The sequence below is a fragment of the Aristolochia californica genome, unplaced genomic scaffold, assembly GCF_029961685.1.
Source record: "Aristolochia californica isolate CCGP_79_NKW_82.1479 unplaced genomic scaffold, dmAriCali1.0.hap1 SCAF_7, whole genome shotgun sequence".
Lineage (NCBI taxonomy): Eukaryota > Viridiplantae > Streptophyta > Magnoliopsida > Piperales > Aristolochiaceae > Aristolochia > Aristolochia californica.
In genome coordinates, this window is record NW_027182268.1 from 5,665,316 (window position 1) to 5,683,020 (window position 17,705).

The 17,705-nt window shown below is 36.4% G+C and overlaps 1 protein-coding gene across 1 annotated transcript; it reads left to right on the forward strand.

Annotated features, from left to right (window-relative positions):
* Positions 1-2,434: 2,434 nt before the first annotated feature.
* Positions 2,435-17,332, forward strand: LOC137936872 (uncharacterized). Its single transcript, XM_068781813.1, has 14 exons — positions 2,435-2,802; positions 3,403-3,479; positions 3,755-3,913; positions 4,467-4,680; positions 4,948-5,034; positions 5,147-5,286; positions 5,562-5,642; positions 9,880-9,944; positions 12,709-12,884; positions 14,392-14,522; positions 14,670-14,757; positions 14,837-15,050; positions 15,131-15,237; positions 16,480-17,332. The coding sequence occupies exons 1-14, from the start codon at positions 2,635-2,637 to the stop codon at positions 17,014-17,016; spliced, it is 2,244 nt and encodes a 747-aa protein (XP_068637914.1). The 5' UTR covers positions 2,435-2,634; the 3' UTR covers positions 17,017-17,332.
* The last annotated feature ends 373 nt before the right edge of the window (positions 17,333-17,705 follow it).

Genomic DNA, 17,705 nt, shown 5'->3' on the forward strand with positions numbered 1-17,705 from the left:
AAGTCTAGAAACGTACAAAAGAAGGGGCTGTTTTTAAGCAGAGGGAGGGGGCGGAAAGTAAGAGTTTATTTCCGATTTCGGCCAAATGTTTCCGAAATTTTACTGGAAAAGGATTAGGTTTTTGAAATCTTTCGGGGCTACCCTCGGCGTCAAGTGCTGTACCGGCCTCTACCGATATTAAGTCGCGGTGCACAGGAACCGCAGCGATCAGCCAGTCAGGAAATCTTTCCATGAGTGGATTGAGCGGGCGACGCGTAAAGACAAAGGATCTACCCTCTTGTTGAATAGTGATGTCCATTGAGGCTATAAGGAGAGAGTAAATTCACCCACAAAAATGGCTAAAAGTATTAATTTATATTTATATTTATATTTATATACAAATATTTTAGTATTTTTTATTTAATTAGATAAAATATTTTTTTATAAAATAAAACTTTATCTAATGTGGTAATTTTATTATTTTTCTTTTTCTTTTACATTTGTCACTTAATTATAAAAATTAGATAAGGGTATAATGAACTTTCAATTTCTCTTTTCTTAATTAATTATTTTCTAGATGTATTCACTCTTCCGAAGGTTGAAGATTAAATGTCACTTAATTAACAAATTATAGATTTTAAATTATAAACTACGGAACTATTATTTTTTATGAATTGGGTTGACCATCGACCCAGTTTTAAGAGGAGGCAGGTCAAGTTAGGGGAGTTAGACCCAAATACTTCTGACTCACCCCAACTTCTAACTTAGAAAAACAACTTTAGTTAGGTTACTCAACTTAATCGAGTCATGTCTAGAATAAGAGTCACATAGCCATGACTATAAAACACAATATCGGTTAAATGCCAAAGATAGTAAATGATTTTTTTATCAAACAAAATACTCATATATAACTAACTACCATGTACTTTGATTCTCATAAATAAATTGAGCAATTGACCAAATAAGTGTTATAAAATTTGAACTGAATTGGCATATCGAATTAGGTTCGATAAACCAAACCCTCTTGTGGGGGTCACATGCCCATAAATATTGGAATCAAGCGACAACTTAGTTAACCGTGTTGGATTTGTAGTTGATTCAGTTGGTTGGTTAAGTCTCATAGGTGGTCACATATTTAGCACTATGTGCCAATAAATCATAAGAGGGGAGTAGTAGCTCCTTCTCACCACTTTGAGCACCTCTTCCCTCCCTACCAATTGATGGCATAAAGGAAGGGGAAAAGGGCAACTTTCCCACGTTTGGTTATCAAAAATAAAATTACCTATCATGCTCATTGACTTAGTTCCAACTACTAACTTTCATTAACGTCGTGAATCTCGTAATAAAAAACATGCCCTTAGTTCGGTTCCGTGAAGTTTTATGATAAATGGTCATATTGCTACCCCATTAACCTAGTAGGCATTATGTCTATAGATATCAAAATTTACATTTAAGCCTAAGATCCTGAATCAATTTGATAGCATTAGACGAGTTACATCTGTATATAGGGACATTACGATTTTCCTCGATATTTAGCCATGCGAGAATAATTAATTTCCAATTATTATTTAAAGTTGGATAATCATCTTGATTTCAAAAAATGAATAAATAACTATTTAAAAATATATAACATGGACATGATCATGAACCATCATAAGATTGTATGTGATCATAGATTAATGTTTTTTTGTGATTATATTCTTTGTCGTTAATATCTCTCTCAATGGGTTAGTATTGAAAATCCAATCACGTTAGTTCATATCGGGCATTAATACGTTCTATTTAATCATATATTTAATTCGTTTTAATATAAAAATATATCTGAATTTAGTAATTTTAATTATTTTACAAAAACGACTCATCCAACCTTAAGAACAAGACTTTAAAAGGAATCAGAGTCATAGGGCATTCAGTCCTTTTTTTTATTCCTACCGTGAAAGGACACAACTGTCCCTTTTATTTGCACACGTCAGGAAATGACCAATGGGCAGAACAGTCCAATAAATATGGAGAAAGGCTTCAGTTTCGCATTTTGGTGTTTTCTTTTATTGCACCCAACGGTCCCAACAACCTAATTTTATTAGAATATTAGCGATACCAAACGTTCAAACGTGTGGAGTGACGCACGAAGGGAAGTCGGCGGTGGACAAAGTTTCTCATGGTACGCAGAGAAACCAAGAGACACTTTATTATAGTAAGGCTTCAGGTTCGAAGCATACCCGGTTATTACAGTTCGATTTGTCTCAGGGCTACCTTCAGTTGGCTAACATCGTGGTCCGAACTTCGATTCAGTCGGATCCGACACGTATCCTCAAGCGGTACGTGCTAGCAGGAAGGAGGACTGGAAAAGGCGTGAGAAATTGGTAGTTGAGATTTAAAATATAGAGGTGCAAAAAACATTTTTTAACTAGAAATAGTCCCGCGGGCTATGAGATCGTTGAGATTATTAATTTGTATCGGAAATTCTGCAATTTTCTAGCTTTCCTCTTTCGTCTACAGGCGAGACTCCTGGGCATTAGATCCGCTTGACCGGGTCGCTCTTAAATCCTCTGAAACCTGCGAATTCTTCCCCTTTCTTCTCCGGAATGCCCTAGCGAAGACGGAGAAGAAAATCCGGGGACAAAATTGTGAAAATTAAATTTCACACAGAAAAACATGTGGGTCTTTTACTTAATTTCGCTCCCGTTAACGCTTGGAATGGTGGCGGTGACGCTCAAGTATTTCGCGGGACCGGATGCACCTCGTTATGTTTTGTTCACGGTCGGATACGCCTGGTTTTGTTCCCTCTCCATCATCATCCTAGTCCCCGCCGACATTTGGGCGGTGAGTTCGATTCGTCCTCTTGTAGTGATTTTGTGGTTTTTGGCGGATCGAATCCTATATTTTGACTATGGCGATTGTTCAAGCTTCGAATGTTTTTGTCGAGTTGATTTCTAAGCATGCGTATATCTTTATGAATGCTGTCTTCGCTTGGGTTGATTACAATTTGCGTGTTTCCGAAATTGTTTTTTTCTTTCTATTGATTACAGGAGTTTTGAGCTGAATCATTCTGCTCACGGTTCATTTTTGTTGCTTCGTCACTGCTGGCATTCGGTTTTTGATGCTAACTTAAGACGATAGAAATGGATTTGAAAATGGTTTCTTGGTTTCGGTTGCCAATGTAGCCTGGTGACTGAGGGACGAGAACGTACTAATTTGATCATCTATTTTGCCGTAGAAGTCATATGAAAATAAATCTCGCTGAAAATAGATTTTCTCGAGAATTCAGGGAATTCGTTCTCAAGCTTGTATGGTTTGAATCTATTTTCTTGATATTAAGTTGCTTTATCCATTTATTTAAATATTATGTTACTTTATGTGTAGGTTCAACTATTATGTTGCTTTATTTGAATAATTTAGAGGACTGATTATCTTGTCATACAGGCAATAATTGGGCATGACAAAGGAGGCATTGCTTTCTTTTGGAGCTGGTCATATTGGAGTACGTTCGTGCTTACATGGTAACTGATAAATTCTTCAATGAAATTTGCAAAGGTCCTTTAAACCAATTGATGATCAGATTTTGCTTGCTTTCGTTGTCATCTGTAAGATCCATTAAGATATGATGTCAGTCACTTGACTGTGGTTCCATCATCAGCATTAGCTAGATGTGCAAAATGGATGTACTATCACATTACACATTCTGTTTATTTTTTTCCTGTAGAAACTTTTTTCTATTTTTCATGTAGGAATATTAGAACATGTCCTCATTTACATTATTCATTTCTCTAAGCAGGATTGTGGTGCCCACTATTCAGGGTTATGAAGATGCCGGTGATTTCACTGTGGCTGAAAGAATGAAGAGTAGCATACATGGGAACTTAGTCTTCTATCTGATTGTAGGATCCCTTGGTCTTTTTGGACTCATTCTTCTTATAGTCATGCGCAGAAACTGGTTTGTCTTTTACCCGTATCGATTTTTTCAGTGTTCAATTCCATTATGTGGTAATTTGTTTATTTTATCTTTCCTTGATTGGCCTTTTAGGGACTATATATATGTATTTATATATATATATATATATATATATATATATATATATATATATGTATGTATTTACGTATGTACACACATTTTGACATGAATGCATTTATATTAGATGTATAACCGTTCAAGAAATTGTTGTATAGATGTTAACTGTTACTCATTTCCTGTCTATATACCCACATTAATACCGTTGAAGTCATTTAGATTGATGTATGTTGTGGGAAACTGAGTGAGAGTTTGTGATTAACTTCTAAGAATTGTTAGCAGCTGTTTATGTGACTCACTAGGCTCTTTTTTTTTATATTTTAGGGTATTTGAGTTGACATTTATAGGATAACAAAGTATTGATACTGATATTCTATCCTCTCTAACTAACCTTTAAAGTATTTTGTACCTTCCCTTATGATTTGTTTTTATTTTGTGTAACAAGAAAATCTCATGGGTCCTGATTTCTGATTGACAGGAGCCTAGGTGTTGTGGGCTTTGCCATGGCTTGCTCAAACACTTTTGGACTTGTCACAGGTGCATTCCTTCTTGGTTTTGGCCTGAGTGAAATTCCGAAGAGCATTTGGAGAAATGCTGATTGGAGTAATCGCCAAAAAGTGCTTTCACATAAGGTTGCTAAAATGGCTTTGAATCTTGATGCTGCTCATCAGGAGCTTTCAAATGCAATAGTGGTAAGGGCGTGTACCATATTAGCCATTGGGATTTTTGAAACTATTGATACATGCTATGCAAATATAAACTTTTTTTCCCCTTTCTCAAGAACGGTCACCTTTTCAAAAAGCTGTTAATAGATTTTGTCATTTGAAAAATCATTTGTTTTTCTCAGAGTTGAATTTTATAAAGTTGTTGTTTGATGCCTCTCCCCTTCTCGCATGCATAGTTATGAACAAGATCAATGCTGCATGATGTTTTTTTTTTTTCTTTTTAATTTTTGTTAGGTTGCTCAAGCAACATCCAATCAGATGTCCAAGAGAGACCCTTTAAGACCCTGTATGGATGTTATTGATGACATGCTGCATCGTATGGTATGCTTTTCTACTTGTTATGAAACTCAAACACATATTTAAAGACATCAAATTTGAGCATAGTTCATTGTTTTATATTTCATTTTTTATTTTTTATTTGGTTTTCCTCCAGTTTAAAGAAGACCCAGCATTCAAACCCTCAGGCGGTAGGCTAGGAGAGAATGATATGGACTATGATACAGATGAGAAGACTATGGCTACGCTTAGGCGTCAACTTAGAAGAGCTCGAGAGGAGTACTACAGATATAAAAGGTGGGCAGTTGACCAAGTCAAGGTTTTGATCATTAAAACTTCTCATTCTTTGATTATTTTATTTCATCGTGTAATTCCCTCTTCTGATTGAAGCTATTAAGACTACGTGCCAATTAGTGTTCTATGCCGTTATTTTTCTGCCACAACTTTCAAAGAAAAATTAATTTTTTTTTATGAAGTTCACCAATTGGAAAGGAAAAATGTGATTTGTTTGATATGGTAGTAATTTCATTGAATTTATAGATTTATTTAACTCAACTTCATTTCTTCTCTAGTGAATATAAGGCCTGTGTCAAGGAGGCACTTGAGCTGGAGGATACCATAAAAAATTATGAGCGACTGGATGCAATCGGATGGTATTTTTCAAACTAGTAGCTTGCATCTTCTTCTTTTCTATATTTTCCTTTGAGGTATTTTTTAAATCCTTGATGATGAATTCTGTTGCTTTCAAAGAACTGGCATCCAATGCTAAATCTGAGTAGGAAAGTGAAATAATTGTGGTTGTAAGATCAGCTATTGTGGTTACCTTGTAATCATAATGGTTATGGCTTGCTTACACCTTGTGGGCTATGACTATCAAAGTTTTAGGAAATTTTCACAAGCTGTGACCTTGCCTCTTATGTTTGCTATTATTATTAATATCTTCTATGTGAGATGATAACCTTCCTTGACAGTGGGCATTATGATATGGGGAATCTGAAGGCATCACACTAATTGTAATCGAAGAGTGAGATGCTAGAGGTTGGACAGTGAGAGTTCAGAATAGGAATTATTGTAATGCGTAATCAAATGATGTTGTGTAATCATATGTAGATTATTTGGTTCTAGGATGCCATCTGCTGCTTTTATTTTAATTAATCATATTTGGGTTTCTCCTCCTTTTGGCTGACTCAAATTGAACTTGGATGGTGGCTCCCAGGGCAATCCTTGCTCTGTTGGAGTTGGAGGCATAGTAAGAGACCACTCAGCAACAGTCCTTTGATACTCTGGTTGGATGGGATTTGGAAGCTCAATGGATACTGAAATTATGGCTCTTGTGAAGGTGTTTGTTAAAATATCTGTAAAAAGGGTATTATGGTCATTTATCATGGTCATATGTCCCTTATAGAATTTTTGTTAGCTTATCTTTATGCTAGAGTTATATTGTTAAATTTTTGTTTCATTCTGCGGTGTAATTAGGGAGATAAGGGTTTATACCTAGAGGGGCATATATGTCATTTTTACCTCTTTTCTTAAGGGAGTATATTGGAGAATTTAGGTTGTTTCCAGACCCTCACAATTGCTGCTCTATTCAACGTAGCCTTCTCAACTTCTCTTCTCTTTTCTCTTCTATTTCTTCTTAGTTTTTCTTATTTTTGTTATTAGAGCAAACGATCTGATTGATGTGTTTTTAATGAGCTTCTTCCTCCTCAAGTGTGCGAACTATCTAGCAAGGGTTTTTTCTAGAATTGTTGTTGATTGAAGTTAAAGGTGAGACCTTTTCCCCTTTATTTGTGCCATAACCCTAGATAGACGGCTTGTGCTGTCAATTCAAAAGCTTTATGAAAAGTTTGCTCCTAGAGGGTTGGGTGGGTCATTCTCTCCCAATACTATGCCTACGCAAGTCTTCTAGACTGCCTGCATCATCATCCCTAGAATTGATGTCAACCCTAATTGATTTTCTCTTCAACTTGTTTCTCAATTAGTGGATGGTAGCTGAGTGATAATGTCAATTATGCTTTTGGTGCCCTAATTTTTGTATTGTGTGGCCCTCACCTCATTTGCGCAGGCATACACATTATTTTTTAGTGGTGTTTTGGTGTTGGTTGTTGTGGTAGTATATTCCAATGTGTTATTTGTGAAAATTTTGGTGGTTGTTGATAGTTGATGATGGCTGATTCAGCCCAAGTGATTACACCAGCCAAAGAAATCGGTAATTTGGACGGTAATCGATACTATTGTGATAATCGCAGAGAAGTTAAATGGACAAAATTATTTGGGCTGGTCCAAATTTGTCCGAATTTATTTGAAGGCTAAGCAGAGACAAAATACTTGAGGGGTGATCTTCCTGAGCTGATGACGTTTGATGGGGAGGCAGAGGATAATCATGTCATTACATGGCTTCTAAACAACATGGAGTCAAAATTCAGGAAGCATGTGATGAATTGTGAAACCTCAAAGGAAATTTGGAAGTCACTTGAAGTCTATATGATCAAGAGAGCAATTTTTCTCGAACTATGAGTTGTGTATAAAGTTCTTTGGATTAAAGAGGGGGGATCGATCATGTTGAATCTTTGGAAAAGAGAAATACTTTACTGATGTAATTTGAGTACAATAAGTTTCTATTTATAATAGAGGAAACAAGTAGAATCCAATTACAAATAAACTACCTTTATCCCAGTTACACCCAAAGTTAAACACTAAAAGATTAGTCCTAGAACAATTAAACAACTGAACATAAATAGGAAACTAACATAACTAGAACACCTTTAACCGAAACTCTTCTGTGAGACTTCTTTCCATGAGACTTTTCTTAGATTCCACTATATTAATTTTGGCTCTGTGAGACTTCTTACTGTGAAAGTCATGTAAGACTCTTCTATATCTGCTCTTCAACAAATCAGTTAGTAATTATTTTGTGAGTTGTAGAGTATTTTACGGGAGGTTGAGACTTATCATCCCTTCACAACTAAGGAAACTAAGCTTTGACCGCAGTAGGGGCAGTTCCATATGGCCAAATTTGGTTCCGAATATGATACAATTTGTGCCTAAATACTTGCATATGATACAATTTGTGCCTAAGCAGGGCGTCTTCTGCCACGTCCTAGTTCTGGGGAGCTCTTTTCCCTTGTAACATTGAGGATTTGGCCACTATTACTATATTTATAAACTTCTTATGTATTAAAGCTACAGTCCATTTAAAAAGGAAGATTTGAGGAATAGTAGGGCTCTAGGAATGAAAAACTTAAGAATAATAATATTAAAAGAGGGGAAAAAACTTAAAAAGTCGCAACATACAAAACCTATTGCGTGTAAGGACTAATACAGTGCAGTAGGAATGAGGAAGAGGTATATATCTAGAACAGGCAAAATTAAGGGAACAAGAGCAGAGGCATACACCATTTTGAATAAATAAAGATTGATTTTAGGTTGTGGATTCATTATTTGACAGTTTTTTTGAAGATGGATTAAATCATAGAAAAGTCGAGAAATTATCTTCACAAACTACTGAAGACTTCACCAGGACATATGACTTACACCTTTGCTATATAGTAAGAGTAACTGAAGTGAAAGAAGCTTTAGCTAAAAGAGCATCTACATTGCGCTGTGGAAATGTTTATGGAAATATGTCTTTTGAGTTGGTAGGGGCATTTTTTGTGACTATGGGCTTACATTGGGAATCTATTTTAACTTCTACCTTTGTGTTCATCATAGATCGACTAACAGCACATATTTAAAAGAGTCCTTGATGTGTATTGTTTGCAAAAGATTATGTTAATTGATAAATATAGAGATGGCACGAATAGAAAAGTATATAGTAGGAGCATGTAATAGAATCTAAGGGTTTCAAGGTTTACCTCAAGAATGAATATGTAGACTGCAAGCATACATATTCTTTAGCATGCAAGTATGTGCAAATTAAGGGCAAAGTTACATCCTCAAAGGAACTCTTCCTCTCTCCTCTTTTGAATCATTTGCAAGAAAGAGGATATTGAAAAGAGCAAAGATGTATAAATTGGAAACTCGCACTGTGCCATATCATAGGGTTCAAAGATCACAGGAGAAATTCTATAAAGGTAAGTGCTGATCAGCTATGCTTTTTGGTATGTATAATACTGTATGATGAAGAAGCACTCTGTGTAGATGATAACTGTGCAGATAAATTTTATAGTGAATACATGGCAAAACCTGGTTAGATAGTTTTAGAAATTACCATAATAGAAAATTATTAGAAAGAAAAGCATTATTCCAAAAAAAAGGAATAATTTGATGTAAAACCATCAAATGAGCAATTTTCAGAAACAATGATGAGAAAATAAAAGATGATTTTGGCATGCTTAGCAAAGCCTAGTAGTGCAATGGTGATGAGAGTTTCTTGAATGTCACTTGATGGACTAACAAGAAATAGAGGATGACAGTAATAAAATGGATGAAAGCGGTAAGAGAAGACATCAAGGTGCTAAACTAACAAGAAGACAAATGTTATAGCTGAATTAAGGAGAGGGTTGTAGATGGCAACTTGGTTGAGGGAGCGTATAGGAAGAAGCATTTTCAGTCACATGTTTCCTTATGACCCAATTTAATGGTATCCAGGAACAGTTATTAAGTATTTCTGTTCTGTGGTGGAAGGCCTCAAGATTCTATTTTTTAATAGTTTTAGAGATACCAGTAGATTGAATGCTTACTGTGGCTGTCATCTGTTTTACTGCATGGCTTCATTTAAGCTTTAAAAGAAAAAAAATTGTATCTGATAAGCTTCATAGGGTTCTGTTCTTTATGTAATAAGGCTATCCTTTCTGGGATTATATCACCATTTGTTTTTTTCCTTTATGTGCAATAGACTCGGGATCAGTATTTCTTGATCATGGATTTTCCAATGTTTTTTTCTTGCAGGCAATATGTTTCTAGCTTTAGACCTGCTCGGACTGGAACACTGGGGTCTGTTTTGGATACAATGGGTAAATGCCTTGTCCTAGCATGTTCACCTTGCTTTATAGTATTTTTTGATGATTACTGTTGATTTTAGAGTCTTTTTTTTTTGTTGGAATTGTTTATTCAATGTATATGTGAATATTGAATTCAGCAAGTAAACAATGAATGAACTGAAACTCTTAATATTGATTATCTTAAAGTGGGTAAGGCAACCCGTAAAAGGGACACATACTGTAAGAAGCTGTCACTCTTTGCTTCTTTATTATGAGCGCTATGAGGGTAAGAGGATAAGAGGCAACTATGCCTTTAATGAAGCAGTTATTATGAAAATACAATGCTTGCAATGTATATTCTATTAAGTCTCTATTCTACAATGTATTTTAGAGTAAATATCCAGCAGTATGTTGGATATTTAACAGATTATAATCAGATCTAACTTTGCAATATTTTGTTTGGGTGGGTTTTCTAACAAACATGCGTTCTGATTGTCACGTGAGATTCATGCCTTGAGTAGATGAGAAATGAGATTTGGTAAAGGAAACCATCACAAGAGAGACGACAAGTCGAGACACCACCCCTCCCCCCCAAAAAAGATCGAAAAACATAAAACCAAAGTTAAACTTAAGTGGAAAAGCTGCTCACAAGATGAACCGATTCATTTCATTTAAGAAGGTAAAGTTGAACCTACCTGGACACAGCAGGAGCATTCTCCACTTCATTTCTATACAACCAGCTCCTTGGGCACTCTAACAGCCAAGAGGTGAACAGCTGTTCTCTGGTGTGGAACCTAGTTGGGCCTTCAAAAGTCTCGCACTTCCTTCAGACAGCTGCTCACAAGAAAATTTTCTTGTGTGAGGAACTCCAAAAGTGTGGGTGCCCGGTCATCATTTCTCTTTGCAAACTATGTGGATTAGTTGAGGAAGCAGTGGACCACATACTACTGGATTGCCAGTCCCGTCTACCATATGGGATGCAGTACTAAAATATTTGGAATCCGGCTCTATGTCCCTAGGTCATTTCCTGAATTCATTATCCAAAGTATATCCTGCAAGCTCCCATCAATTGGCAAGTCTCTTTGGAAGGCAGCCCTATCCACTGTTCCTTAGATGATTTGGAACGGAAAGAACAACAGAACATTCAACCATGCTTTGAGCTCAGTAAAGACCTATAAGAGCCTTCCTTCTCTGCCCCTCTCTGTTTTCAGAAATCATTGGAAAGAGATCTCCACTTTCACCATCGAAACTCATACTTAGTAAACGCCTTCCTCTCCTCCCCTCTCAATTATTTAAAATTAAACTTTGATGAGAGCTCCATGGGAAACCTGGGTCCAGCAGGGGTTGCTGGTGCTATTTAGGAACCATGAAGGTGAAGTGTTTCTCTCGTTTTCTGGTCCTATTCACCATTGCAACTCTGCCGAGGCAGAAATCAGAGCTTTCTCTAAGGTGTGTAGCTCTTCACTCAGCAATTTTCAAGCCCCTTGCTCATTGAAGGAGACTCAGCAATAGTCAAGAGTGGGATGAAAGAAACTACCCCTCCTCTTATGTTATATTTTTACATATTTGAAAAATAAAAGAATTTGTAAATCATTTGTTGTTTCTTGATGGCCCTCCTTAGAGTCTGCCAATGCATGTCTGATAAGCTGGCTAATGAGGGAGTTTCTCACCATTCTCTTGTGTTTGGAAACTCCTTCACGATTGTACTTAAGGGTGTTTTCTCCTCTGCTTTCTAGCAATAAAGCCATCCATCATTTCAGAAGGGAAAAGTATTGCCAACCACAAGCTGTTGCAAGAAGCACCTTTTCTAGCCAAAGAATCCTCCAATTCATTGACACTTCTTGGAATATGATACTAAGAAATACACATGGTACTGGAGGTTTCTAAACTTTATTCGTAATACATTAAAAATCTCCCTATGTGATGTTGTTTTCCCGAAGTGTAGCTAATCACAATTAATGAGTCGCTTGAGCCTCAAAGCCTATAGAAGAGCACTCAATTCTGCCACCATCGAATGCACAAGCCAAAAGGAGCAGAGTAAACAAGAAGGATAGTACCACCTTCACCAGCTTGCTCGGGATTGCCATGAGAGCTACTATCAAAGTTTAGTTGGAGAGAATTGTGAGGGAGAGGAGATCAAGCAGTGAAAGTGGGAATTGGATGGAAGGAGAAAGAAATTACATTTTTCCAATTACTTCTAAATGGGGTAGCTCGGTAAATGGGAAGTTTCTTGAAATTTGCTGGTCCAAAAAAGAATGCAATGCATGACCATCTCAATGATGCCATCATTCTATTTTGCTTGTTTTCAAAGGTTCACCTATTACGCTCTTTCCATTGATTCCAAGAAATTGCAGCAATCATAAGTTTCTAGTGGTTCTTCCCAATCTTACACCAAGGCACCATAGATGATTGTTGAAGCATTGCAGAGAAAGAAGAGGTGAAACATAAATGAAGACCAAACTTTTATGTAAAAGCATTCCAAACTTGGACTAGAAAAGGACAAAATAACAACAAATGCTCAATGTTTTCAACATAACTTCCACATGTTTTCTATTTTGCTTTTTTTTCGAAAATTAGGAGAAAAAGATTCATCAGGAGAGGACAAGATCTTATTGTCATCAATGTAAGCTAATAAGCCAAGTTTTCTTGAAATGTGCTCAATCATGACAAATTCATCTGGGCATGTCCTTCCCACTTCAAATAACTTTGTGAGATTGCATTAACCCCTCTTTTTTAGTGAACAATGGAGGACAAGGAGAGATTTTTTTTTAATTTTGAGAATGCTTAAACCTTGCAGAGTTGGTCTGGCGTTGTATGCTGAGAAAGCAGCTTGAGAAACTTTTGGCCATTATCCTTGGTTGCATGTCAGCTGCTATTCTGTTAGCTGAGGCTACAATATTGCCAAGTGGAGTTGATTTATCCCTCTTCTCCATACTTATAAATGCTGTGGGGAAGCAAGAAGTTCTTGTTCAGGTAAAAGCTTGAGCCACAATATTTCTGACTATTATTTTTTTTAGAGTGTTAAATTAGGGCATTACCAAGGGAATACACCTTTCTAGTTTGTAAATATGTTTTAACTTTTCCAAGTTTTCAAATGTAATTTCTGCTTCTTTTTATTCACTTGCCTAAAAGTTCATGCTATTAAGCTCCATTTTTTTTCTATTTCTCTCCACTACAAAGAGCATTATGTTTTTTAGATTTTTTTTTAAAGAAGCCAAATGGCAAAAAGTGGAGCTAAAAGGAGGGGACTCTAGAAAGAGCAACAGCCCAACCTTTTCTTTAGCTAAGGCATTTGCTTAATGATTTGCAGAGCTGTTTGAAGGCCACCAACTAATGATGCCCCCACAAGAAGTCCTTTTAGTCCTTGAGGGAATAGACCCACCTGATTTGTAATTTTATCCTCCAACTTAGAAATTCAAAAAAGACATCTGTCTGAATCGCCTTTGCTTGTCTCTAACCAAATCAGCCAAGGTAGAAAGAGCAACAGCCCAACCCTTTCTTTAGCTAAGGCATTTGCTTAATGATTTGCGGAGCTGTTTGAAGGCCACCAACTAATGATGCCCCCACAAGAAGTCCTTTTAGTCCTGGAGGGAATAGACCCACCTGATTTGTAATTTATCCTCCAACTTAGAAATTCAAAAAAGACATCTGTCTGAATCGCCTTTGCTTGTCTCTAACCAAATCAGCCAAGGTAGAAAGAGCAACAGCTCAACCCTTTCTTTAGCTAAGGCATTTGCTTAATGATTTGCAAAGCTGTTTGAAGGCCACCAACTAATGATGCCCCCACAAGAAGTCCTTTTAGTCCTTGAGGGAATAGACCCACCTGATTTGTAATTTTATCCTCCAACTTAGAAATTCAAAAAAGACATCTGTCTGAATCGCCTTTGCTTGTCTCTAACCAAATCAGCCAAGGTATATAGGCCAGGCATGAAAGTCAAAGAGGTTTTCTACCCCTTGTAAGCTTGAGAGAGAACTGATGCAGGAAACAATGAATAAAGGTTGAACCTTGATAAAAAATCAATCCAGATCTGCCCCGTGAACACGGTGAAGAGTTAAATGATCAATAACTCATCAGTCCCTCTTCTAAGGCTGCAAACAGAATTGTTGACCACTACCTCCATTTTTTTTAAATCATTAAGAGTGAGAATTCTTCTTCTTGAGGAACTCCAACTGAAAAAAGGGACGTGGGGGGTCTTCAAGTTTCCCTGGGAGGGCAGCATCATGAGTACTGTTATGAGCAAGACAGCATAGCATGGAGGCAACTTTAGACAATTGTTTTTCAGATTTGTTGATCATTTGCATTTTTCTTTTTGAAATGTTTTTGCTGAAATTGAATTGGGCCTTTGGCTCAATAGCCACATAGGGGAGTTTCTAGTGTGGTGTCTTGGGTTCAAGTCTCATCAAGGTAGGGGGTCAACAATCAAAAAGATATTTGTTTCTTGCTGATTTTTATTATTATTGTGGTTATTTTGTTGCACAGGTAGCTGCTTTGGTGCCTCTAATGTATATGTGCGTTTGCACATACTATTCATTGTTCAAGATTGGAATGTTGATGTTTTACTCATTAACTTCAAGACAAACAAGCTCAGTTAGCTTGCTTATGATCTGCTCGTAAGTTATTGCTGTTAGCTCGAGCTATAGAGTTTTATCTCCCTTTATTTTTAATACTGATTATTTTGTTTTAAAATTTTTTTAACTCTTGAAATAATAGTCCTTTTTAACTGATGACCTGAGAAACAATTGAATGGTTCTTTTTAGGATGGTTGCAAGATATGCTCCCCCAATTTGTTACAACTTTCTCAATCTTATTCATCTTGATGGGAATGCCAAAACTATTTTCGAAAAGGTAACCCTCCTTTTTTATATTAAAATTTTTGGCTTTTGTACTGACCATATTTATCTGAACCTTCTTGAATTGTGTACAGAGAATGGGAAACATTGATACTGCTGTTCCATTTTTTGGTCGAGGATTTAACAAAATATATCCACTTGTTATGGTTATATACACCTTGCTGGTTGCAAGTAATTTCTTTGATAGAGTAATTGATTTTTTTGGAAGCTGGAAACGGTTCAAGTTCCAGAATGAAGCTGATGATGTCAATGGGCTTGATCCGTCAGGAATAATAATTCTTCAGAAAGGTGAGTATAAACTTTAGCTGGGGGGCCTAGTTTCTATTTTTTGTTATTCTTTATTGTAATTCTTTTCTTTGGTACCTCAGAGCGTTCTTGGCTAGAGCAAGGTTGTAATGTTGGTGAACATGTCATTCCATTAGCTAGAAATTTCAACAATGTGGGTTTGGATATCGAGTCTGACAACATACTATTGGTAAGTTACTTCCTTATTTTTACTGAACTGTGCCTCCTTTTTCTCTCTTTCTATTGAATATTTAGATACATACATGCATTCATAAGAATAAAGAGATCATGGGATCTGTGCCATTGACATGGAATTACACAGAGAATAAGTAGGCCCCATGATCCCATGATCACGGGAGTGACCTTCCTGTGATCATTGAAGGAGATTCCAAAAGTGTGTCATTGCATGGTGGAGAGTTTGATGTCTTCTCTCGGAATAAAGACCTTTCCTCTGGCTTGATATAACCTGGTCTCTCGTTGCTCTTGAGGCAAATTCTACTACTTGCTAGATTGGGACACCTACTTTGAAATTATGGATTGTATTTCATTCTCATTTTGCTGATTTGTAATGTTGTTGCTGTTCTCTGGTAGCTGCTTTCCAGCTAAATTTTTTCTCTTTTAATAAAATTTAGCCTATTTCAAAAATATAACATAATTAGGTTGTATGAGTAATATTAGGCGGGGTATTTATTAGCAAGAAATAACCACACCAACTTTGCAAAAAATTACCACAACAACTTCACTTTTTTGTGACACATCTATGAATGGACAATAGAGCCCTTGCAGATCTCTTAAGTGGATGAATAGTTAGAACCCTAAACTAAGCTAAATCATTCTTTTTATTGTTGTTTACTAATGAATTCTTTTCAGCATATAAATTGGTATCTCTCTCTTCAGGGGCTTGTTTAGTAGTAAACCAGATCGGCCAGTTATGGTCTGCAGCTTAGGTGATCATATTCCTTAAAATTGAGCATAGAGTGATGTATTTGTGTTTCTTTACAAAAATGTCTTGTCAAATAGACAGCTGACACTCAGATGTTGATTATTTTATCTTGAATTGGTGAAACTGGCATTCTTTTGGCAGATATATCTGTCCAGTAGCTGTTTGGCATACCAACCGTTGGAGATCTTTTTGGGCTCTTCATACGGTTATTTTATGGCTGCTGGATTAACTTTGAGGTTCTGTTTGTTGTAATTGTTCTCATGTGCTTTTCCTCTGTCAGAAGTTTGTGTTTGTGAAATTGCTTTTCATTTATTTCGAAAAAAGAAAACGGTATTGCATTCTCAGTATGTTCTTTTACACTTCTTTGCTAGGGAAAATGTCTTGCAGCTTTAGTTCTGCTACAACTAGTATCGCATGTTGCTTTAATATTTGACCCAGTCTTCTAATTTTTATCCTTTTTTTTACATGATATTTCTGTTAATGTTGCAGAAGTCTGCTGGAAATGAAAAAGGAGTTCATGACAAGGGTAGTCTAGAACTTAAGGTCCCTGGTCCTAAGGAGGGTCCAAAGGTGAGTCGATCAAAAGCTTTAAAAGAAAGTGGAGGAAAGTATGAGAATAGCAGAGAAACTATTGCAAACAAGTATATACATGTCAGAGAACAGCAAAACAGACCGTCTCTTTCCAACGTCTCCACTGAAAAGAGCAAGATACAATCAGCTAAAGTGTCTTTGCTTGAGGCAGGAGATTCCAGTCAATCAAACGATAATTCATCCGCAGGAATAGTCTCAACATGGGCATCAATGAAAAATGGGTTTCAAAATTTTAAGGCAAATATGGGTTCCAGGAAATTTCTGCCGCTCCGTCAGGTTCAAGACAACCAATTTCATCCTCGGGTTTCATCTTCAGAATCCCTAGATGAAATATTCCAGAGAATAAAACAACGGCCAAATGTAGAGCATGGTGGAGATTCGAGTGGCGATGACGAAGATGATATGTATGAGGGGACTGTAGGTCTGACTAGATAACACGACGACATAACTTTTCGTGTTCCAACCATCCATGACGTTGAAGTACCATTTTTGGTGTTGCAACAATGAAGCAAAGGTGTACAGGTGAGAAAGTGGAAGAATTATTTTTTCTTTGGATTTCCTTGTGCTGACAGCAGACGAGGTTCCATTTTATACAAAATTATATACACGCGTGTCAACAACTCTTGAGGAGAGGCAGATCATAGAGAAAGATCTGACTTGTTAGTGTATTTGATCAGTGGACAAGGCAAAGGTGACTATATTTGTGTGGAGAACTTGTAATATCTTTAACTGTTGCAATGAAAAAGGCAATTCAGTTCAATTTTTTCAAGCAATCTTAGTTTTCGAGAGGGTCCACTTGGACATCTCAATCCATTAAAAATAAGATACTTTTAAAAATAAAAATTTAAATTTAAAATAAATAGAACCTTTTTAGTGTTTCTAGGTTTATTTTTTCTATATGTTCAGTGTAACAAGGAATTCCTTATCGTATCGTTTTAAAAAAATTTAAAGGCAAAGAAAAATCAAATTAAAATATTTACCATCCCTAAAAATGACACAAACGCTCGAATGTTTTGGTCAACAACAAGCTTTTTGCATATCAGTTTTTTTCCTACCTACTGGACTGGCATAAACACTTTGTTAGATTTTTTATAAAATTTTGACAGAGTTCTTGAGAGTATTGA